The sequence below is a fragment of the Centroberyx gerrardi genome, chromosome 5 (genome assembly GCF_048128805.1).
Source record: "Centroberyx gerrardi isolate f3 chromosome 5, fCenGer3.hap1.cur.20231027, whole genome shotgun sequence".
Classification (NCBI taxonomy): Eukaryota; Metazoa; Chordata; class Actinopteri; order Beryciformes; family Berycidae; genus Centroberyx; species Centroberyx gerrardi.
The window spans coordinates 36,858,109-36,882,776 of record NC_136001.1 but is presented as its reverse complement, the minus strand read 5'-3'; the positions used below and the strand labels follow the sequence as shown (position 1 = coordinate 36,882,776).

The 24,668-nt window shown below is 46.6% G+C and overlaps 2 protein-coding genes across 2 annotated transcripts in view; both read right to left on the bottom strand.

The window, feature by feature from the left end:
- The window catches only part of ddx27 (DEAD (Asp-Glu-Ala-Asp) box polypeptide 27), a 43,244-nt gene extending 32,774 nt beyond the window's left edge, over window positions 1-10,470 (bottom strand). Inside the window, exons 1-6 of the mRNA XM_078283634.1 lie at window positions 10,284-10,470; window positions 6,158-6,310; window positions 4,480-4,539; window positions 4,172-4,400; window positions 3,571-3,620; window positions 2,754-2,840 (exon numbers count right to left, since the gene is read on the bottom strand). Of these exons, the coding sequence (XP_078139760.1) occupies window positions 2,754-2,840; window positions 3,571-3,620; window positions 4,172-4,400; window positions 4,480-4,539; window positions 6,158-6,310; window positions 10,284-10,358 (654 nt within the window). The 5' untranslated portion in view covers window positions 10,359-10,470. The remainder of the gene's footprint in view (window positions 1-2,753; window positions 2,841-3,570; window positions 3,621-4,171; window positions 4,401-4,479; window positions 4,540-6,157; window positions 6,311-10,283) is intronic.
- Window positions 10,471-16,232: 5,762 nt separating this feature from the next.
- Window positions 16,233-20,433, bottom strand: snrpb (small nuclear ribonucleoprotein polypeptides B and B1). Its single transcript, XM_071917814.2, has 7 exons — window positions 20,308-20,433; window positions 18,770-18,921; window positions 18,477-18,588; window positions 18,131-18,283; window positions 17,905-18,034; window positions 17,643-17,768; window positions 16,233-16,390 (listed from the first exon to the last, which is right to left on the bottom strand). The coding sequence occupies exons 1-7, from the start codon at window positions 20,308-20,310 to the stop codon at window positions 16,353-16,355; spliced, it is 714 nt and encodes a 237-aa protein (XP_071773915.1). The 5' UTR covers window positions 20,311-20,433; the 3' UTR covers window positions 16,233-16,352.
- Between the last annotated feature and the right edge of the window lie 4,235 nt (window positions 20,434-24,668).

Below are 24,668 nucleotides of genomic sequence, written 5' to 3'. Positions count from 1 at the left end.
TTCCCTCAAATCCCTTTGAATTAAATAGTTTTGTTAAATAGTTTAGTTAACGCCCCGGAGCATGGCCGTAATGCCCCAGAGTGTGTCCGTAACGCCCCGGAGAGTGGCCGTAATGCCCCGGAGAGTGGCCGTAACACCCCGGAGCATGGCCGTAATGCCCCAGAGTGTGTCCGTAACGCCCCGGAGAGTGTCCGTAATGCCCCGGAGAGTGTCCGTAACGCCCCGGAGAGTGGCCGTAATGCCCCGGAGAGTGGCCGTAACACCCCGGAGCATGGCCGTAATGCCCCAGAGTGTGTCCGTAACGCCCCGGAGAGTGTCCGTAACGCCCCGGAGAGTGTCCGTAACGCCCCGGAGAGTGGCCGTAATGCCCCGGAGAGTGGCCGTAACACCCCGGAGCATGGCCGTAATGCCCCAGAGTGTGTCCGTAACGCCCCGGAGAGTGTCCGTAATGCCCCGGAGAGTGTCCGTAACGCCCCGGAGAGTGGCCGTAACGCCCCGGAGAGTGGCCGTAACGCCCCGGAGTGTGTCCGTAACGCCCCGGAGTGTGTCCGTAACGCCCCGGAGAGTGGCCGTAACGCCCCGGAGAGTGGCCGTAACGCCCCGGAGAGTGGCCGTAACGCCCCGGAGAGTGTCCGTAACGCCCCGGAGTGTGTCCGTAACGCCCCGGAGAGTGGCCGTAACGCCCCGGAGAGTGGCCGTAACGCCCCGGAGAGTGGCCGTAACGCCCCGGAGAGTGGCCGTAACGCCCCGGAGAGTGGCCGTAACGCCCCGGAGTGTGTCCGTAACGCCCCGGAGCATGGCCGTAACGCCCTAGAGTGTGTCCGTAACGCCCCGGAGAGTGGCCGTAACGCCCCGGAGTGTGGCCGTAACGCCCCGGAGAGTGGCCGTAACGCCCCGGAGAGTGGCCGTAACGCCCCGGAGAGTGGCCGTAACGCCCCGGAGTGTGGCCGTAACGCCCCGGAGAGTGGCCGTAACGCCCCGGAGTGTGTCCGTAACGCCCCGGAGAGTGGCCGTAACGCCCCGGAGAGTGGCCGTGATGCCCCAGAGAGTGGCCGTAACGCCCCGGAGTGTGGCCGTAACGCCCCGGAGTGTGTCCGTAACGCCCCGGAGAGTGGCCGTAACGCCCCGGAGAGTGGCCGTAACGCCCCGGAGTGTGGCCGTAACGCCCCGGAGTGTGTCCGTAACGCCCCGGAGTGTGGCCGTAACGCCCCGGAGAGTGGCCGTGATGCCCCAGAGTGTGGCCGTAACGCCCCTTCTAAAATGAACTATCCACACGGCCAGGTTGGCATGCCCTGTTCTGAACTGGCTGTTGTGCCCTTAAAAGAAAGTTGCGGATTTCCTCATTTAAAACTACATGCGACGCAGCAAATAAACAAACTCACGTTTCCCAGAGTCTCCGTCATCACGCTGGACATCAACAGTAGCGCGAGATTTCTCCCACTCCCGCAAATATATGTGTAACGTTAACGTAAACATTAACAGCTAATTATGAATTAAACTGAGAGGGAGAGAGAGAAGCCATCGCTAACTGCTAAGCTATTGCTAACTGCTAAGCTAAGTAACTAGCAGATCTGAAAAGTGTGGAAACAACTGTGGAATTAGCGAGAAAGTCGCTAAAAGAAGGAGAGAGCTGTGAGTGCTTGAGCAGAACTAGTGTAAGTTTAAATGTACAGCGGGTAATTAGCCGCTGTAATGAAGAATATAGCAAAATTAACCGGGTTGAGAGCAGCAAAAACGCTATCAGTAGCAGTAGCCTGCTTATGAGGCGTTTAGGGAACATCGGTAAATTGTAGCATCTACCGATAGGGTAGGTAAGTGGGTCACACTTACGTTATCGTGTGTTACTGGACATGTAACTAACTTTGCAGTCTGAGCCATCTTACATATGTGCTGTATCACACTGTAGCACTTCAGTTTTCTATTAGGATATTTATTTTGTTGAGGAAAAAGGACTGAAAAAAGGATTTTAATAACCATTGGTTTTGGCCTTGGTGCCCTACATTTTGGCCGCAATGTCCCAATAAATTTGTATTTATCAAAGGCCAAAGTGGCCTTGCCCTAAAAATGACTTAATTCCAGGCCTGCAGGTGGTACACAGCAAGTTGTATTTTCAGCTCTATTTTTACATTTTCAGTAAATTATGTAGAGTATCGCAATGTATCGTGATACAATCGTATCGTGACCCATGTATCGTGATACGTATCGTATCGTGAGGTCCTTGTCAATACCCAGCCTTACCGAACACCCCCCCCTCTAGTGTTTCCCCGAGAAACACTAGAGGGGCACAGCAGCGGCACGGTCCGGGGGAAAACACTACAGCAGTCCCATATTCTCCAGAGTTTTATTTTGTGTCTTTCTGTCCATTCAAAGCTGTGTGTGTGGTGTCATGAACCAAAAACACTCTCAATCCATTTCTCCACGTTCATTTTCCAGCATCTCTCTGAGCCTTACCAAGAACAGGCCGTTTCTGTCGCCGTGTCTTTTTAAGGCTCATTAATATTAACGACCCTCCGTTCCGATCGGCTAACCGTTTCGAGAGCGAAACGTGAGACGCCGCGGCCCGGCGGCTACAGGTAGGGAAAACTCTCCGGTAATAAACGATGACGACCGCTCGACCGCTTTGAAAAAAACACTTTGTTAGTCTATTATTTCTTACAGAAATGATAATGAGCGAACCTTTGTGACGCCACAAAGTCAGAGGTCGGGGGTCAGTCAGAGGTCGGGGGTCAGTCAGAGGTCAGAGGTCACGTTACCTTCAGGATGGGTCTGGACAGGTTCATGTCATGGAAGGTCAGCTTGTCATCGTAGTTGGAGGCGTCTTGATAGAACGAGTCTGGAGCCTGACACACACACACACACACACACACACACACACACACACACACACACACAGTTCAATACAAACCATGCCATTACCGTAGCAACCCAGTACAAACTGTTCCAGTTGACGATAAACGACAGAACAGATATTTTGTAATTATATAACAGTGAACTGTTCTGGACGAATGGGAAAATGTTTCCAGTAACAACTGCTCTTCCTCCCTTCTCAACCTCCTCTCCCTCCCCTCCTCCTCCTCCTCACCTCCCCTTCCTCACCTCCTCCTCCTCACCTCCTCTCCCTCCTCCTCCTCCTCCTCACCTCTCCTTCCTCACCTCCTCCTCCTCACCTCCTCTCCCCCCCCTTCTCCTCCTCACCTCCCCTTCCTCACCTCCTCCTCCTCACCTCCTCTCCCTCCCCTCCTCCTCCTCACCTCCCCTTCCTCACCTCCTCCTCCTCCTCACCTCCTCTCCCCCCCTTCTCCTCCTCACCTCCCCTTCCTCACCTCCTCCTCCTCACCTCCTCTCCCCCCCTTCTCCTCCTCACCTCCCCTTCCTCACCTCCTCCTCCTCACCCTCCCCTCCCTATCCTCTCCCTCCCCTCCTCCTCCTCACCTTCCTCACCTCCTCTTCCTACCCTCCTCTCCTCTTCCTCACCTCCTCTCCCCTCCTCCTCCTCTTCTCTTCCTCACCTCCTCTCGCCTCCTCCTCCTCTCCTCTCCCCTCCTCCTCCCCTCCCCTCCTCTTCCTCACCTCCTCTCCTCTCCTCTTCCTCCCTCGTCGTTCTTTCTCCCTCAGGGTATCTGTGAAGAAACAGTCTGTTAGTTCACTTTCATTTAACGATAAACGACAGAACAGATATTTAAAAGTGAGACAAACGACAAAAGTGAGATTTAAACACTCTTCAGTTTCCTGGATCAGGATCAAGCTGCAGAGTCTCACTGGCTTTCTGATCACAGTGTAGAGCTTTGTCACAGCAGGTAATCACAGGTGGAACATTATTATTCATTATCATTATTATTAACATTAACGGTTAGGGTTGCCTGCTGCTCATTGGAATGGCACTGGAACACTTCAATGGAACGGAACCATCATTAATGTTATCAGTTCCACCTGTGATTACCTGCTGTGACACGTCAGAATTCCATTCCCAGTAAAACCAGTATTCCCAAACTGTGGATGCTCTGGCTCAGGTGTTTTGAGGTGGGTTGGGCTTACTGCATCCATGTTCAAAAGTAAATAATATGTTGATTATGAAGATGAAAATCAATAATTTTCCTCTGTTGCAGTCTTTCCTTTATTAGCTTTAATCACTGTGAACTTCAGAGAAGAAACAGGATTCTGTTGAACCGACCTGCTTTAGTCAGAACCTCTTCATCTGCAGAGTCAAACTCATCCTCCTCCTCCTCATCTTCATCATCATCTCCACCTTCCTCATCGCCACCATCAGCTTCTCCAACATCTGGCTTCACATCATCATCATCATCATCACCATCATCATCATCATCATCTTCTCCCCCCTCCTCTTCCTCCTGGTCTTTTCCAGCTGGAGTGTCAGTAGTGTCGGTCTGTGCTGCCTTCTCCTGCAGGTCAGAAAAGACAGTGTTCCAGACAGGAAGTAGAAACTGACCGGACAGGAAGTAGAAACAGACATCTACTCACCTCAGCTCTCCTCTTCTTCCTGACCTTCTCAATCTTCTCATCCAGAGTGGTGGGAGCTCTCTGCACAGAGATGTTCAGTTTACTGTAGAACCAATACCCTGCTGTACAGAACCCATACCCTGCTGTATAGAACCAATACCCTGCTGTACAGAACCAATACCCTGCTGTATAGAACCAATACCCTGCTGTACAGAACCAATACCCTGCTGTATAGAACCCATACCCTGCTGTATAGAACCAATACCCTGCTGTACAGAACCAATACCCTGCTGTATAGAACCCATACCCTGCTGTATAGAACCAATACCCTGCTGTACAGAACCCATACCCTGCTGTATAGAACCAATACCCTGCTGTACAGAACCAATACCCTGCTGTATAGAACCAATACCCTGCTGCACAGAACCAATACCCTGCTGCATAGAACCAATAACCTGCTGTATAGAACCAATACCCTGCTGTATAGAACTAATACCCTGCTGTATAGAACCAATACCCTGCTGTACAGAACCAATACCCTGCTGTACAGAACCAATACCCTGCTGTACAGAATCAATACCCTGCTGTATAGAACCAATACCCTGCTGTACAGAACCAATACCCTGCTGTATAGAACCAATACCCTGCTGTACAGAACCAATACCCTGCTGTATAGAACCAATACCCTGCTGTACAGAACCAATAACCTACTGTACAGAACCAATACCCTGCTGTACAGAACCAATGCCCTGCTGTATAGAACCAATGCCCTGCTGTACAGAACCAATACCCTGCTGTATAGAACCAATACCCTGCTGTACAGAACCCATACCCTGCTGTACAGAACCCATACCCTGCTGTATAGAACCAATACCCTGCTGTATAGAATCAATACCCTGCTGTACAGAACCAATACCCTGCTGTATAGAACCAATACCCTGCTGTACAGAACCAATACCCTGCTGTATAGAACCAATACCCTGCTGTATAGAACCAATACCCTGCTGTATAGAACCAATACCCTGCTGTATAGAACCAATACCCTGCTGTACAGAACCAATACCCCGCTGTACACTGCTATAGAACCAATACCCTGCTGTATAGAACCAATACCCTGCTGTACAGAACCAATACCCTGCTGTATAGAATCAATACCCTGCTGTATAGAATCAATACCCTGCTGTACAGAAGCAATACCCTGCTGTACAGAAGCAATACCCTGCTGTATAGAACCAATACCCTGCTGTACAGAACCAATACCCTGCTGTACAGAACCAATACCCTGCTGTATAGAACCAATACCCTGCTGTACAGAACCAATACCCTGCTGTATAGAACCAATACCCTGCTGTACAGAACCAATACCCCGCTGTACACTGCTATAGAACCAATACCCTGCTGTATAGAACCAATACCCTGCTGTACAGAACCAATACCCCGCTGTACACTGCTATAGAACCAATACCCTGCTGTATAGAACCAATACACTGCTGTATAGAACCCATACCCCGCTGTACACTGCTATAGAACCAATACCCCGCTGTACACTGCTATAGAACCAATACCCTGCTGTATAGAACCCATACCCCGCTGTACACTGCTATAGAACCAATACCCCGCTGTACACTGCTATAGAACCAATACCCTGCTGTACAGAACCCATACCCCGCTGTACACTGCTATAGAACCAATACCCTACCTTCTTCTTCAGCTGAGCCATCACATCAGCCATGGTCCAGTCTTCATTGTCCGGTCCGTCTCTCTCTCCAAACTCGAAGTCAGCGCTGAAGTCTCTCGCCCCGCGGCCCTGCTTCCCCAGCTTCCTCTTCCTGTTCAGGACGATGGGCTGATCCTGCCAGGAGGACAGAGGTTCAACCACCCAACACACACAGTACATGGACTATACATACTGTACATATCTATACACATCAGTCTGTATATAGACTCTATACACATCAGTCTGCATATAGACTCTATACACATCAGTCTGCATATAGACTCTGTACACATCAGTCTGCATATAGACTCTATACACATCAGTCTGCATATAGACTCTGTACACATCAGTCTGCATATAGACTCTATACACATCAGTCTGCATATAGACTCTGTACACATCAGTCTGTATATAGACTCTGTACACATCAGTCTGCATATAGACCCTGTACACATCAGTCTGTATATAGACTCTATACACATCAGTCTGCATATAGACTCTGTACACATCAGTCTGTATATAGACCCTATACACATCAGTCTATCAGTATACTCTCTCTCCCATTGCACACGCAGGCGTGAGGGATTTTTTTTTTCCATGCCAAGAACACGACCGGCTGAATTCCCAAAAAGAAGAACTAACAGTTAACGTTACTCTGAAGACAGCTGGTTTCTGAGCTGTATAAAGCTGCTAGTCAGTATCCACTGACTGGACTGATAAGGTTAATATTAACTTTTTAACTCTGACTCTGAATGTTTGCTCCCTCAATCCAGATTAATATTGAAAAATATTTTCACAGAAGGAAAAGGACTGGTCCTGAGGAGGAGCAGGACAGTCTGGACCAGAGGAGCTGAGCAGTAAAACAGAGCAGATAATGTCACAATGTTACAGGCTGTAATGTAACAGTGTTACAGGCTGTAATGTAACGGCGTTACAGGCTGTAATGTCACAATGTTACAGGCTGTAATGTAACGGTGTTACAGTCTGTAATGTCACAATGTTACAGGCTGTAATGTAACGGTGTTACAGGCTGTAATGTCACAATGTTACAGGCTGTAATGTAACGGTGTTACAGTCTGTAATGTCACAATGTTACAGGCTGTAATGTAACGGTGTTACAGGCTGTAATGTCACAATGTTACAGGCTGTAATGTAACGGTGTTACAGGCTGTAATGTCACAATGTTACAGGCTGTAATGTAACGGTGTTACAGTCTGTAATGTCACAATGTTACAGGCTGTAATGTAACGGTGTTACAGGCTGTAATGTCACAATGTTACAGGCTGTAATGTAACAGTGTTACAGTCTGTAATGTCACAATGTTACAGGCTGTAATGTAACAGTGTTACAGGCTGTAATGTAACAGTGTTACAGTCTGTAATGTCACAATGTTACAGGCTGTAATGTAACGGTGTTACAGTCTGTAATGTAACGGTGTTACAGGCTGTAATGTAACGGTGTTACAGGCTGTAATGTAACGGTGTTACAGGCTGTAATGTAACGGTGTTACAGGCTGTAATGTCACAATGTTACAGGCTGTAATGTAACGGTGTTACAGGCTGTAATGTAACGGTGTTACAGGCTGTAATGTAACGGTGTTACAGGCTGTAATGTAACGGTGTTACAGGCTGTAATGTAACAGTGTTACAGGCTGTAATGTAACAGTGTTACAGGCTGTAATGTAACAGTGTTACAGGCTGTAATGTCACAGTGTTACAGGCTGTAATGTAACAGTGTTACCGGCTGTAATGTCACAGTGTTACAGGCTGTAATGTAACAGTGTTACAGGCTGTAATGTCACAGTGTTACAGGCTGTAATGTAACAGTGTTACAGGCTGTAATGTAACAGTGTTACAGGCTGTAATGTAACAGTGTTACAGGCTGTAATGTCACGGTGTTACAGGCTGTAATGTAACAGTGTTACAGGCTGTAATGTAACAGTGTTACAGGCTGTAATGTAACAGTGTTACCGGCTGTAATGTAACGGTGTTACAGGCTGTAATGTCACGGTGTTACCGGCTGTAATGTAACAGTGTTACAGGCTGTAATGTAACAGTGTTACAGGCTGTAATGTAACAGTGTTACAGGCTGTAATGTAACAGTGTTACAGGCTGTAATGTCACGGTGTTACAGGCTGTAATGTAACAGTGTTACAGGCTGTAATGTAACAGTGTTACAGGCTGTAATGTCACGGTGTTACAGGCTGTAATGTAACAGTGTTACAGGCTGTAATGTAACAGTGTTACAGGCTGTAATGTAACAGTGTTACAGGCTGTAATGTAACAGTGTTACAGGCTGTAATGTCACAGTGTTACAGGCTGTAATGTAACAGTGTTACCGGCTGTAATGTCACAGTGTTACAGGCTGTAATGTAACAGTGTTACAGGCTGTAATGTCACAGTGTTACAGGCTGTAATGTCACAGTGTTACAGGCTGTAATGTAACAGTGTTACAGGCTGTAATGTCACGGTGTTACAGGCTGTAATGTAACGGTGTTACAGGCTGTAATGTAACAGTGTTACAGGCTGTAATGTAACAGTGTTACAGGCTGTAATGTAACAGTGTAAAGCTACAGGAGACTGACAGCAGAGAGATGCAGCACGGCAGAGGGCAGAACAGCTGATCTCTCTGTAAAAGAGGCCTCATCTCTATTCTTCAACAAACAGAACAGTGTAGCACTCTTTATATTTTGAAGTTCTGTTATCTTTGACACAAAGTACTTGAAAGGGAGCAGTTTTTAATGAGTACATTAGATAATGTTTCAGTCACTGGGAGACACACTGGAGCCATTTGGCTTCCCCAGTCTAACTGACAACTAATTACTTTAAAATCTTAGTCACACTGTGTTGAAACTGCAGACAGAAGAGATGAAGCAGCGGCTCTTCATCAAGCTGCTGTCTCTTCTGTCTGTTGATGAAACAGCTGAGCGGACAGACAGAACAGACAGAACAGAACAGACAGAACAGACAGAACAGACAGAACAGAACAGACAGAACAGAACAGACAGAACAGAACAGACAGAACAGACAGAACAGAACAGACAGAACAGAACAGACAGAACAGACAGAACAGACAGAACAGAACAGACAGAACAGAACAGACAGAACAGAACAGACAGAACAGACAGAACAGAACAGACAGAACAGACAGAACAGAACTGACAGAACAGAACAGAACAGACAGAACAGACAGAACAGACAGAACAGACAGAACAGAACAGACAGAACAGAACAGACAGAACAGACAGAACAGACAGAACAGAACAGACAGAACAGACAGAACAGAACAGACAGAACAGAACAGACAGAACAGACAGAACAGACAGAACAGAACAGACAGAACAGACAGAACAGAACAGACAGAACAGACAGAACAGAACAGACAGAACAGACAGAACAGACAGAACAGAACAGACAGAACAGACAGAACAGAACAGACAGAACAGACAGAACAGAACTGACAGAACAGAACAGACAGAACAGACAGAACAGAACAGACAGAACAGACAGAACAGACAGACAGAACAGACAGAACAGAACAGACAGACAGAACAGACAGAACAGAACAGACAGAACAGAACAGACAGAACAGACAGAACAGAACAGACAGAACAGAAAAGACAGAACAGACAGAACAGAACTGACAGAACAGAACTGACAGAACAGACAGAACAGAACTGACAGAACAGACAGAACAGAACTGACAGAACAGAACTGACAGAACAGTCTGCAGTAACGTCTGTTTGCCACAAGGTGGCGCCAGTTAATCTGATCAGAAATCAATAAAATGGACTGGAATTCTTGACTGGGGAGTGAAATGATCTGATGTGAAACGGCGGACAGTCATCACCATGACAACAGTCACAATTACAGTCTGAACCGAATCAGAACGTCATCAGTACAGTCTGATCAGCTGTAGAACAAGACGGAACCTTTCAGTTACAGATCGATTTACTCTTCGAACACCAAGCAGCTTCAACTGTTCTAGCTGGTTCCGTTACTCCCACAGTGGGAACCCGGTGTGAAAGAACCGGTTCTACAGACCGAGAAAGAACGGGTCCTACAGACCGAGGTTCTGCATCAGAAGGGTGAAGCGGCTCCGGACTCACCTCCCCGCCGTCGGACTCGCTCTCCGGCTCCTCCGGACTTTCCTCTCCGTCCTGGATGGTTCTGATCAGATCCATCGGGCCGGTTCTGCCGCTGGTTCTGCCGGTTCTGCTGCTGATTCTATTGGTTCTGCTGCTGATTCTATTGGTTCTGCTGGTTCTCTGCCGCTTCCAGTCTCTCGCCGCTCGTGCCTCTGCAGCGCGGACACACGTGTGTTGACGGAAGTAGGAAGTCTGACCGGTTTGATCCGGACGCAGCTGGAGGAGCAGCGGCCTCCGGCGGCGGGAGGAGGGACTGCTGCCGGTCCTGCTGCCGGTCCTGCTGCCGGCAGCAGTCCCTCCTCCCGCCGCCGGAGGGACTGCTGCCGGTCCTGCTGCCGGTCCTGCTGCCGGTCCTGCTGCTGTTTCTAATCATAATAAATACAGCCGTAAGCGGCAGTTTCGGGGTCCAAGCACAATTTGAAAAGACAGACAGACAAAACATTCCAGGTGGAAAGACAACCTGACATGCAGTCTGTTAGTTACAGACTAAAGGCCCTGACACACCAAACCGACTTCAAAGAACCAGCGGCGACGAAGGCCGACTGTTGCGTCGCCTCACGTCGCCTGCGTCTGGTCCAAAAAGTTGCACTTGAACACACCGCAAAGACTACAGCCGACGGCCAACTAGCACGTACGTTCTGCGCCTGCGTGAGGGGAAATAACTCTCCATACCTTATGTCTGATAAGAAGTTGCAAATGGCACTGGCGTTGTCAGCCCTTGGTCTTTTGGTTGTGGAAGAAGAAAGGAAGAGGCGGAGGCGAAAAAAATAAGGAGAAACCGCACTAAATGGGTGAAATCATGAATAACGTTACTCCAGCGACAGGCTCGAGGGGCTTTCCCGAACCTGTGTCGAGAGCTGGAGATAAATGAAACCTCCGATTTTAAAAATTTCGCTCGGCTCTTTCCTGTTCAGTTCCACATGTTGAAGGAATTTATCAGTCCAGTCATCCAGAGGCAAAACACGAACTACCAATCAGAGTGATCTCTCTCACCGACGGCTCCGACGCCGATTCAACACGCTCAATCGGCCGAAAAGACGCCGACAGGGTCCGACTAGTGCCAACGGTGCGGGACACACCGCAAAAACTAGGAACACCGACATTGGCCGACTGTCGGTTTGGTGTGTCAGGGGGCTTAAGATCGGCTGTTGTGTTGGTCCCTGACTTCTGTCAACTTCTTCTTTTCTTTGCAACACATTGCTGAGTTGTTCACAACGGCCAAACTTTGTAGCCTATTACTTTTTCTTGATGACTAACGACTTCAGAAAGGACGAGCCTGGATTTGAACCCACAACCTTCCACATGAAAGGCTGATGCTTTACCTACTGAACCAAACAGGCTTACTGAGGAGACACTAACTAAAGGGAGAAGTATTGTGATACTGCAGCCTGTGAGTGACAGACTGACAGTGTTAATCACTTTATAGAACATTGTAGTGCTCTCCATTAATGAATAAAACAACAGTAAGTCACATGGGCCAGAAAGCTGCTGCTCTGCTCTCTGTGGGTTGAGGTCTGGCTTCATCCCAATCAGTGATGCCATTCAGGTATTTTGCCACTGACAGATGATGTCAAACACCTGCTTTGAGTTTTCTGCACTCTGTGATTTAGTGTTGCTTTACTTTACAGTTCATCGGGGACTTGAACTCACAACCTTGTGGTCCAAAGACCTGAACCACTCTGCCAACTTCCACTTTAGTGAGCCACAGTGGGGAAACAAAACAAAGGGACAGGTGACTGCTCATAGGTGATAGTCCCATACTGAAAGCCTCAGAAAGAATATTATAACTGTATTAGTGCCCCACATCAATCAATTTACACATGGCTTTACAGACATCATCTTGAAGAAGCTGGTGAAGAAGGTCCGCTCTGTTGTTGGACTCCGGCAGCCATCGGACTGTTCAACAACATCAACAACATCATTCCCAAATTTCCCCAAGGGGATTAATAAAGTGATATCTTATCAGCGACCCCTGTGCCAGCCAGCCATAACCCAGAAAGAAAGAAAGAAAAAAGGAAGAAGAATTCCAGCAAAAACAATATGGGTTCCAGCACTAAGTGCTTGGACTCCTAGTAATAATAAGATAATAAAAATGTGAGCAACAACTACAAATGTGAATAAGAAATAAAGAATAAAATACTAAAGGGCAGAGAATAATGAAAACAAAACTCAAGTCGTTTTTACAGCTGCTGACAGATTGATCTTCACTGCAGTGTCAGACAGAAACAGCAGCAGACTCCATAGACTTTACTAAATATTTCATTCATTCACTTGTGAATTCATTGGGTCTCATTCGCAAAACTTGTATTTATTTCTTACTTTTAAGGAACATGGCTGTGGAAACACAGCGTGGGAGTGAAGGAACACGGCAGACAGAGGAAAAGAGGTGAGGGAGCAAACTGGAAGCAATGACTCCAATGACCTCTTTTAGGAATTTGGTGGGTAAAATATCTAGACAGGAGGAGGATAAACGCATGTGAGACACAATATCAAGCAGATCTTGCAGAGAAATAGTGGTAAACTGGGTCAGGGGAATAGGGCAAGTACCATATAGGTGAAAATTAGGTGGGGGGGGGAATATTTGATCGGATACCATTGATCTTTTCCACAAAGTATAATAAAAAGTCATTGCAATCAATCAAAGAGCAAGCCAAATCAGTTGGAGGAACTGGATTGACAAGTTGATCGATGGTGTTGAATAAGAACCTCGACTTGTGCTTATTTGCATCAATCAGATTGGTGAAGTAATCTGTTCTCGCATCCTCAATAACACAACTGAGAGAAATCAAAAGTTCTTTCACAATGGACATGAAGTTTAGTCTTTTTCCATCTGCGCTCCGCCCTTCTGCAGCTTCTTTTCAGGAGCCGTATGCTATCGCTCATCCATGGAGAGGGATTCACAGACCTGGAAGAGGGGCGATCATCAGCGTTGATGCACATAGTTCACAACAACTAACCAGTTCATTTATGTCTGAGCAATGAGACAAACTGTTGCTAGGATCAGTATAAACAAGAGAATTTAACAGCTGACTGATTATTAAAGATGCAAGAGTGTATAGAGCGTCTATGGGTAGGAGCAACCACATAAAAACAGACTCAAAAAGAACAAAGTTATGATCAGAGATAAAATCTTCCACAGAGAGGGAATCAACAGACAAACTTGAGGTAAAAACCAAGTCAAGCGTGTGGCCTCGGTCGTGTGTAGCAACCAATATGCTGTATAAGATTAAAAGACTCACAGATATTTACAAATTCCAAAGCAAAGGAGTTGGAGGGGTCGTCCACATGGATATTAAAATCACCAACCATAATAAAATTCATATTTGAGAAGGACAGATGATCTAAAATCAGAGAAATCAGATAAAAAGCTGTTATTGCATTTAGGAGGGCGATAGATCACAATGCAACAGATGTGGGTTGTCACAGTTGACCGGGAACATTAGCACCTCAAAGCTAAACACCTTCTCCACACTGACAGTTAAGATGGTTTGGCCATGAGCAGCGAGCCTGGGGGAGGTCAACCAGCTGTAACAGGGTGGGCACAGTTATCACCAGACCTGAGCCATGTCTCTGTTAAAAATAAGAAATCTAAATTCTGGGAAATTATAGAATCATTTAACACAAAGGTCTTATTGGACAGGGATCTTACATTTAAAGAACTGTCTTATTTTGCAAGTAACCTGCAAGTTCTCAAATCCGTTTTTCCTATCCTGCGGTTGCCGTACCTGATGACCGATACAGAAGAGTCCATGACAAGAAAATAAAAGTCTCACCGCAATCATAGAACCACGACTCTGCTTCTGTCCTGCAAGACACTCATCCATCATCGCACAGCGCAGAAGCGAACTGAACAACTAAAACACAACATATAGCCTGGACGTCTAGCCAATTAGAGAAACACAGTTTGTATACTCAAGATAAATAAATAAACAATATTATATAAAGAATAATAAAGGATTATACAGAAAAAATACAATGGTCAAAAATAGTAAAGGGATACACCCACATCACCACACATGTAAATAGATTATCCCAACCAAATAATATTGGCTACCTAATACTCCTTATGGGGTATCAAGTGAACGCAGTCCCTTAACATAGTTAAAGAGATTACCCCATGTTTTATAAAATCTGGTTGTTGAACCCCACATCTTATTTTCTCCATCTTAATAAAGTACAAAATGTCCCTGAGCCATACACAGTGAGACGGAGGAGAGGGTGATTTAGTCAAATCAGGCGTCTGGCAGAAGAGTTGCAAAGGCCACCAGGTCTGCTTTATATTTTGGGAGTGGCAAGTTAGCAGGAGGAACACCAAAGCAAGCTGTTAGAGCAGTCGGCCTGATTGGATTTCAATACTATTTGAGATTGTTTTAAAAATTTCGGACCAAAAATTGTATAGTGAAGGGCAGGACCAAAACATGTGACTATATGTGGCAGGGGCCTGATGGCATCTTCACAGGTGGGATCAATGTTGTCATAAATCTTGGATAACCTAACTTTAGTTAAATGTGTGCGGTGAACAATTTTACAGTGAACCAGAGCATGTCTAACACAAACTGAAGAGTGGACCCGACGTAGAATTACCTCCCAGGTCCTCCTCCCATCCCCACAAGCATGGCTTTTCAAATGTGAGATGTATAACCTACAACTATTTTCACAACGCATCTTTATTGTTATTCTAGTCTTAAACATTGCCTAAGATCGACCTTCTCTCAGCTGTACGCCTGGCGAAGGCTTTCATCAGGAACAGGAAGACGGCTGTGAGCGAGTCTCTCCTGCGTCTTGGTCTTGAGCCACGACAGACAGGAAGTGACACGCACAGCTTCCAACAGCGTGCTGCGGGTTTGCGGTCCCGAGGACGGACCGCGTCCCGGACGGGCCGACTGCCGGCTCCTCTCCTGTCATACTGCTGAAGTGTGAGTGTGTATATGCCGAGGTAACACTGCATATGCACACAGCAATTAGCATGTGCCATTTACTGACTGCATACATTTTTATTCATTACATCATATTTTATTAATGCACAGGCTACAGCATAGGTTGTGTTAAACGCATTTGTTTTAATTGCTAGTTCACTAAGGAGTCGTCCTTCACTCAAGATAATGCGAACCGCAACGGGCTGGCTGTTTGTCCACATAGTTCAAGACTAGATCAGATAGACTAGATAAGATAAAGACTAGATCAGATAGACTAGATAAGATAAAGACTAGATCAGATAGACTAGATAAGATAAACTAAAGCCTTTCTCCTGCTCAAAGCACTCATGTCTTCACCTCGCCCCTCGTCCCGAGTGAAATTTTATACTTTATTGCAAACGTTTTACTCAGAGCAACAGAAAACTGGTTCAAGGATTTCAGAAAACTTATCAGATTGGCAAATTTCGGTCTGGAAACCTCACCCACACGAAGTCAAACATCCCGCAAAGATAAACACTTTTTTTAATGGACCGGTCCCACACAGTGCGGTCCCGGTCCCAACGGGGTGAGGTGAGGACATGAAGTGCTTTGAGCTAAAGAGTCTATAGAGAGGGGCTAGAGAGCCTTGTGCACATAATGCTACATATACATATTTATTGTAAGGAAACGTCAAAGACAGAAATTAAAGTTTAAGCACTAATTCTCTAATTTAAAAAAAAAAAATGTTAGGTGCAGTAGGGGGGCGCTGTCTCACCCCTACTTCCAACGTCTGTTTCTGTAAACTGACCCACTCTTGACCTTGTGCCTCTGTCTGGGAACTCGAAGACGCCCTCTAGAGGCCAACTGACGAAGCGCATCATCTCATGATGCGACAGCTGACTGACTCGAATTGGAAGATGAACGGCAAAATGTTTGGAAACATTCTCAAGTTCACTTCAGATCAAATCTGATCGTACGCATGTTTTATTCCTGGAGCAACACAACAGACGCCACATCAAATCAAATTGTCCAGTGGACACTTTATTAAAAAACCAAAACAAAAGTTACAAAAGTTCAACAGCTATACAACTGGGGGGGGGGGGGGGGGGGGGTGTCCAGCGGTGACGCAGCTCCTTCAGGGTCGGGGGGGTCTCATCCCAGGAGGAGGAGGACCTGCAACACACAGCAGAGAACCTTAACCAGTAGAACCTGTAGAGCAAACTGTTCTGTTTCAGGTTTTATGATTTTCTTCTTCTCTTGTTAGACGGCTTGTTCCTGGGATCTGATTGGCTGCTGTGTCCTCTTGGGACTAGGGATGAACATTTTAAGTAATTTCAATATTCGAGTACTCGCATTAAATTATTATAGAGTACTCGCCAAAAAAAAACCTAACGTAAGAATATGGTCCAAAATTAACACCCAAGCGAAAACGCGGGTAGGCGTCCGTGTCCGACTGGAAACACACAAGCAGAACCAACGTTTGGCTAACGCTAAACAGTTAATTTCGTAGGCTATAGGCCTGTAAGAATATCTATTACTATCTAATGCTTTCACATTTATGTAAATTGGCCAACAACGGAAAACAATTGCAATTTGAAATTAATTTATTGAACAGCCAGGCTACCTTGGCGGCACTTTGCAGATCAGCCCTCAATTTCACCACGCTTTCCTCAGACATCTTCTCTCTCGTAGCTGCTGTTCGCCGCGATGGCAGCTTGTACTCCGGCTCAACAAACGCCATCAGCTCGCGGAAGCCTTCTCCTTCCACAGAGCTTAACGGGAGCGTATCTCCGGTCACCATTTGGTGATGAGCTGGCTAATCTTCTCTGCCCTGGTGGCATCACACCGGCGTGTGCTAACACTGCTAGCAAATGAGGCGCTGCGAGACCGCCTGCTATCTGTCTCCGCTGTTTTCTCCTTGTGCTTAATGCGCAAATGGCTAATCATCGAACTAAGTTAGTTGTTCTATGATACGCAAGTTTAACGTTACATAGCTTGCACTGCACATTCATTTTGTCTATTTTGTCGAAATACTTCCAAACATCACTCTTATGCCTGGTCGCCATTCTGCCTGTAACGTTAGATCCATGCGTGCGCGGAACTATCATTTTTGCTAGCAGTCCCGTCCAAAAAATGTAAACTTTAAATATAGAACAGGGTCAATTTCCGTTTATATTTATTATATACATATATGGTTTTTTTTACGAAGAAAAAAAAATGTGAGTACTCTATACTTTGAACGAATATTGACGTCCAAATCGAGTACTCGAGTACTCATGCCCGTCCCTACTTGGGACATGCTTTCCCATCATGCTTTGCTGCACTTCATGACTCAAGTGTTCCCAGTAAAAACAGTTTACTCCCTCCCCCCTCATCCTAGAGTCACATGATAGCAGGAAACTTGTTTCCATGGTAACCGCCTTACCTCTCATGCCGGGGGGCGGCGGCCTCATGCCAGGAGGAGGCATTCCCATTGGTGCTCCACGGCCAGGAGGCATTCCCATTGGAGGACCCATGGGAGGCCGCATGCCAGGGGGCGGGCCCATCATGCCTGGAGGAAAAGAGACAAACATTAAAATCAGCCCTCCGACCGGCCCTTTAAAACCCTCCGACCGCCCCTTTAAAACCCTCCGACCGCCCCTTTAAGCCCTGCAGGACATCCTGCTCAGGTTGCTGTAGTGTCTCACCAGGGGGCGGAGCTCCGCGGCCCATCGGGGGCGGGCCTCCGCGACCAGGAGGATACTGAGTCGGCGCGCCTGCTATACTGGCTCCTGCTGCTGCCGCGGCAACCGTCCCTCTGCCCTGCGGGGTCATCACCTAGGAAATACACAGACTGTCATCACCTAGGAAACACACAGACTGTCATCACCTAAGAAACAGACACAGAGGCAGAGCAGTGGTTGCCATGGTTACCTGCTGGGAAGGCCCGCCCACTCCTCTGACGGGTCCTGCCAGGCCGGCGGGTGCCTGGGGCATCGGAGCTCCGGCCGGGACGCCACGCCCCGCTGCCCGGCCCACACCAGGACCTCCGGCCACACCCGCCAGGGGCACCCGAGCGATACCAGTCTATATATAGAGAGGTCAGAGGTCACATGGCGTTAAATCAACATGTACAGTTCGAACACAACCATTTCTCTCTAGTTGACAGGTTCATCTCCCAGCATGCTTTGTTTCTGCTCTACTTCCTGGATCTCCGAGTCCCCAGTTTATCACAACAGAACTCTGTCTGGTTTCTGATTGGTTCCAGAGTCAGACTTACGTCTTTAGGGGGCGGGCCCTCCACCGTCATGGAAACCAGGTTCTCCCCCCTCAGCAGGACCAATCCCAGAACCCTCTTCTCCTCTCGCTCCGGCTGCTTAGAGTTCTTCGGCCTGCAGGGAGAACAAGTCAGTCTGCTTAGAACCCACGGAACCTGCAGTCTGTAGCATCAGTCAGTAGCAGATGCTAACATCACGCTAACATCATATTAAGATGTATTTTAACAGCCAGAAGCTTGATCAGATTCCTTTTCCGAGCAGATGTCTTTAATGTCTGGACCGAGCTGGTTCTCACTTGATCTTCCTGAACTCGTCACAGTCACACAGGATCAGGTTCATGTGTTTGTCGAAAGCCTTGAAGGTTCCGATGAAGATCCGTCCGTCCTGCAGGATGCACCTCATCCTGTAGTCGATGTGCTGCAGCATCTTACTGCTCTTCCCCACCGTCTGGGGGGGGGGGGGGGGATCAGCGTTAAAACATTACCTGTTACTTTTACCTGGCTGCTGGTCAGTCTGTCCATCAACCATCATCTGCCTTCAGTAAACATCTAGTGTTGAGCTGCTGTTCAACTAGCTAACTAACTTACTACTAATAAAAATAATGATGTGTATTTGTATAGTACTTATCTTCAGTTAAAGTGCTTCACAAACAGCAAAGTAAAAGTTAAAACAGTAAAAGTTAAACAGCAACACAATACAAACGATACTGAACTAACTGACCAGCTAGCCATTGTGTGGCTTGTCCGAGTTGTTTTCATTCGGGTGTCATGGCTGCCGCTCTTCTTCTACGCTCTTCCCTGAGCGGCGAGCTGGAAAACCTCTCTGCTGCCCCTTTGGTCGCTGGAAGAAAACACACGTTGCAGAGCAGAGAGGTTTTCCAGCTCGCCGCTCAGGGAAGAGCGTAGAAGAAGAGCGGCAGCCATGACACCCGAATGAAAACAACTTGGACAAGCCACACAAAGGTGACATTTTATACTTTATTGCAAATGCTTTCAAACAATATGTTTCGGGGCTAGGCCGAGGCCTGCCGTTACATTACAGTGAACCACAGTCACACAGGTGAGGTTCTACCTGCCCCCCCCCCCCCCACCACCACCAGCAGATAACACTTCCGTGTTCACTACTCCTCACTGCGCCTGGCTGTAAGGGAGCAGCAGAGTCACGTGGGAAACGCGGAGGAACAAAGGTTAACCAACAGCAGCTACGGCGAGCTGCGAGGGACAAACTGTACAGTCCGTACTGCTGCAGGGAAGCTCGTGCACAGCTGTAATGAAAACAGTTGAACCTGCCGCTGTTTAACCAGCGAGCTTTAGCATGAAGCCGACTGGAGAAATACATGAACATGTTCTGTGTCGCTAATGCTAACGTTAGCAGGGAAGCTAACCGCTAACAACATGAAGCTAATGATGCCTGGGGGGGGGGGGGTCTGCAACAGTATAACACTAACAAGACACCGCAAAGGCAACATAATACTGAAAAACAGAATAAGTTGTAACAGTGAATTGTGGTTAAATAAAACACGGATCTGCTGGACCCGGTCTGCCGGTGACGCGGTCAGACCAGCCGGTTAGCGAATCAGGTTCGAGATGATGAACGCTGAGTTTGGACAGATTAGCATCTAACAGAGTTGTTTTAACAGTTTTAACAGACTTTTAACAGAGTTAGCTGAACAGGTTTAGTGTAGCAGCGCGCGGGCCGCGGGCTGCAGCCTCCTACGTCTCCTTTACGTTCAGCTGGACGGTTTAACGTTCCGACATTTTAACTCATCTTCGGTCAAAATGGAGGCAGAAACACCGCGGACTCCCGTCAAACCGCTCGGGATTAAATTCTCACCATGTTTGCGCTTCTGATGGCTCCGATCTCAGCCGGATTTCACCAAACAAACTCAAAAAATTGACCCGCGAAGCTCCCGTTCGGGCGCCGCCTGGTCCGTCTTTATGGAGAGTTACAGGAAGTGACGTAGGAGGAATAGGGTGTCGCAGTGTAAATGTTCCGAGAATTCCTCCGACAGCCCGATCATCTAAATAAATAGATCATAAACAAGACAACATAAAACCAAACAACAAGCAGATACACGGCAGCCATTTTACCTTCAACTTCACCAGGGTGAAGTTGAATAAAAAGAGTTTAATAAAATCAGCCTGATTCAGTGGTTTAAGGTTTAAAGGTTTAATGGGTTTAATCGTGTCGATGGATCTGTGTTGAACAATAATCATTTATGGAGCCACAAACCCAGGGAATAGTTTAAGAACCAGGCCGTATTGATGTTCTGATCTGTATTGATGAAGTTCTCTTTAGTTCATCAGCAGGTTCTGTTTCACTGGAACATGTTACCACAGCAACAGCAACAGGTTTATTTTAATTCAGAGGAAATCAAACAGGTGAAGACGCTCAGCTGAAGTGAAGCCGCACTAAGCGATTTTATTTTTCTGACCACTAGATGGCGACAGAAACCACAACACATTTTGTAACGCACAGCGACGGAAGCCCTTCAGGACAAACCGTGCATAAAGGCTAATGGCTACAATAAACGTAGCCTATCTACAGAGAAGTATCGGCGGTTACCAGTCTCACTTTGCCAGATCTTTGTCCTGCTGAAGGTCACATGACCCACAGTGACACGTGAAGAGGCAGCAGCAGGTTCACTTGTTGGAAAGTCATTGATCCATAGTGTTAGGCGATGAAGCACCACGGAAATAAACAGTGTGCCTGCTCCACATGTTCTAAACAGTATTGATCATAGCCCCCCCCCCCATCAAAATAAAGGGATTGGAAGCACCTTACTGGTGAAAATGTCTAAATATGTATTAAAGCTTCAAAAACATACAGATGAGCAGCAGCTGGACACAGAACATAGAACATAGAACACAGAACATAGAACACAGAACATAGAACACAGAACACAGAACATAGAACACAGAACATAGAACACAGAACATAGAACATAGAACACAGAACACAGAACATAGAACACAGAACATAGAACACAGAACACAGAACATAGAACACAGAACATAGAACACAGAACATAGAACACAGAACACAGAAGGTGTTTGGAGCTCAGAGCTGCAGGATCCCAGACATCAGAAAGAGACGAGCAACAATAAGAAATACAAATGATAGAAAAGCAGTTCTACCAGACTCAGTCGCCACTTGAGACAAAACAGAGCAAACTTTAAATAATGTTACATTATATTATATTGTGGCGGACTCTATAGACATTATAGAGAGCCTAAGTCCCTCCCCTTCCGCTGTCCCCCATGGGACCTTATTTCGGAAAAAATATGTACGGTAGTCAACGGCGAGAGACAAATAATTGTTTGATCCCGTTTGAATTGTGCCATGACTTACACATATGATGTTTTGTCAATTTAAAAGATAATTTTGCAAGTCAAGAAAGTCGCAGTTTGTTGTAAAACAGTACAGTAACGTTTAGTTTTGTGTGAAACCGCTCAGTGAACTACATCTCTCGTCTCGCACAATATACGTCACCGACACCAACATGGAACGAAACATAGGAAACACACAGGCATCGTTAACGTTAGCCCCCACTGTACTAAAACTATCCTAAACCAGTTTAAATCCATTCTTCCTGTCTACCTTCCAGGTTGTGTATAATACTCCTGCTCTCTGAGAGGGACTGAGCTTCAGGCTCTGGGTAGCTTGTGGAGAGAGGAAGTTACGTCACTTGCGCGACTTTTGGGTGTGTAGTCTTTCTAATTTCGTATTTTTACAGTCTTATAGTTCAACAGTTTTACCACAAACTGCGACTTTCTTGACTTGCAAAATCATCATTTAAATTGACAAAACATCATATGTGTAATTCATGGCACAATTCAAACGGGATCAAACAATTATTTGTCTCTCGCCGTTGACTACCGTACATATTTTTTCCGAAATAAGGTCCCATGGTGGTCCACCGGGAGGGGAGGGACTTAGGCTCTCTATTCACCATAATCTGTGGTTTGGGTATGTTTAACACACGCAGTTACATTGTGTGCTTCTCAGGGTTAAGGAGACACGGCCCCTTTAAGAAAGTCGGTTTTTCTGAGTCTGACGTCAGCTCGACGTTTGTTGTGTTTTGGGGCGCGAAGTAAATTGTCTTGCTCTGTGGGTTAAAAAAATAAATGACACACAAGTTGGTGTAGTCAACGAGAGAAGTTGTCCGTCTCAACTTTCCTGACACTTCTACAATATAACATTATACAGTATCCCTCAATACTATACTATATGCTATCATTTTAGCACTATCTTACACAGCACAACATTATATAATGTAATAAAATGCAGTAGTTATAAAAAAAAGGCACAACTTCACAAAAAATAAATTCCCAAAAGATAAATTCACAAAAAACAAATTGACAAAAAAACATGACTTCGAGTTCTTCATTGAGTCCCAGTGGAAAAGACACCAGGTTAAAACCAGCAGGCTTCAGGTCTGTGTCAGTTCATCATCCGTCTCTTTGTCTCTTTGTGTCTTTGTGTCTTTGTCTCTTTGTGTCTTTGTGTCTTTGTGTCTTTGTCTCTTTGTGTCTTTGTGTCTTTGTCTCTGCTGCCCAGCTGGGCGGTGACAGTAATGTGATTACTTTGTTCAGGATTACAGGTTGAAACTCAGTAATTACATCACAGTTACAGAACGCTCCGTTTCTGTGTCACTTAAACCTGAGACATTTTCAAAGTTTTTTTGTCCAAACCCCTGTCTGCCTGTCTGTCTGTCTGCCTGCCTGCCTGTCTGTCTGTCTGTCTGTCTGTCTGAAATACCCAGAAGCATAATGCAGTGACATCACAGTGACATCACAGTGACATCAGCGGTTCAAACAGCTGACAGACAACAAAAAGAAAATGGCTCAGGAAACATTTGGAGGACAAGCTGAAAGTTTTCACAGCAGATCCTGTTCTGACCAGGTTTAGTTTTTAAGACGTCGCATTTCTGGATATAAAACCTGCCAGCGATATGATGAGATCACACACAAAATATCCATTTCTAATCCTATAGGAAATAAAAGAGTCCAGTTCATCAGTGACATCACAGTGACATCACACAGTTTGAACCAGGTGACCGTCTGTAATCCTAGACTGCTTTCTTTATCCTTCTTCATCAATATCTTCATCAATATGCTTAAAAAGACGCTTTTTCTGGTTAAGAAACTCTATCTGCCTTTTCAGGAATAAATATCACAAAATGATAAATAGTTTGAAATAACGTCCGGTGTGTTGTTCTGTCTGGAACCATCAGTCTGTTCCTCCGTCTCTAACCTGCTCTGTTCTCAGCTCAGGTTCTGCAGGTTCTGCAGGTTCTGTGTTCTGGTCTCTGGGATCACAGATGTTCCTGCAGTCTAACAGACAGCTCAGTGTTTCATCTTCAGATCCTGCAGCTGCTGCGTGTTTTAACTTTCATATCTTGAAGGTCTTTGTTTATTTTTACATTCCGGCGCCATGTTGGCTCCAGTCCTGCAGTTTCTATATACCAGGCTGTGATTTCCCGTCATCCTGCGGGCTCGTTGCCACGGCAACCCCGGGTCCTGATGCTGGTCGCGCGCCGCAGTGAGAGGAAGCAGAGCGGACTGGGAGCTCGAGACCGACGGTGACTCACCGACACCGTCACCGCGCGACAGGAGCCCCGACCGGCGGGGAAGATGTGATGGCGACGACCAGCCGAGGTTAGCATCAGTCCGGTTAGCATCAGTCCGGTTAGCAACAAGCCCCGGTAAAGAACAACAAGGTGAAGTGATGTCAGAGGCGCGCGGCGGCGGACGGCAGCGGACTGCTAATGAGCCTCGAGACTGTTGCTGTTGATCTGCCGCAGTGTTGCTTCAGTCCGGAGGACCCGGAACTGAACCGGAGCTGAACCAAACCGGACTGGAGCCAAACCCACCGACCGGACCGAACCGAACCAGAGCGAATCGGATCCTGAACGAACCGGATCCAGATGGAACCGCACTGAACCAACCAGCAGCCAGATGTATGTTGATGTGAAGCTGACTGACAGCTGAGACTCAACAGGTAACAAGTCTGAACCGCTTTATAAAGCCTGAGTTATTACAGAGTTATTATAGGGTGAAGTCGGTCTGTAAAGTCGAAGTTTTGTTCCAGAGTTAGTCTGTGTTTTGGTTGGTTTTGTTATTTATCTCTGGACAGTACCAGTAGAGTTTGGTATCATGAACCGGTAACAATTGATTCCCGGTTCCAAATTG

Coding starts and splice junctions, on each gene's coding strand:
- snrpb (XM_071917814.2), bottom strand. Junction 18,035..18,130: donor TGGGCGGGCCTTCCCAGCAG/GTAACCATGGCA, acceptor TGTATTTCCTAG/GTGATGACCCCGCAGGGCAG. Junction 17,769..17,904: donor CCGCGGAGCTCCGCCCCCTG/GTGAGACACTAC, acceptor CTTTTCCTCCAG/GCATGATGGGCCCGCCCCCT.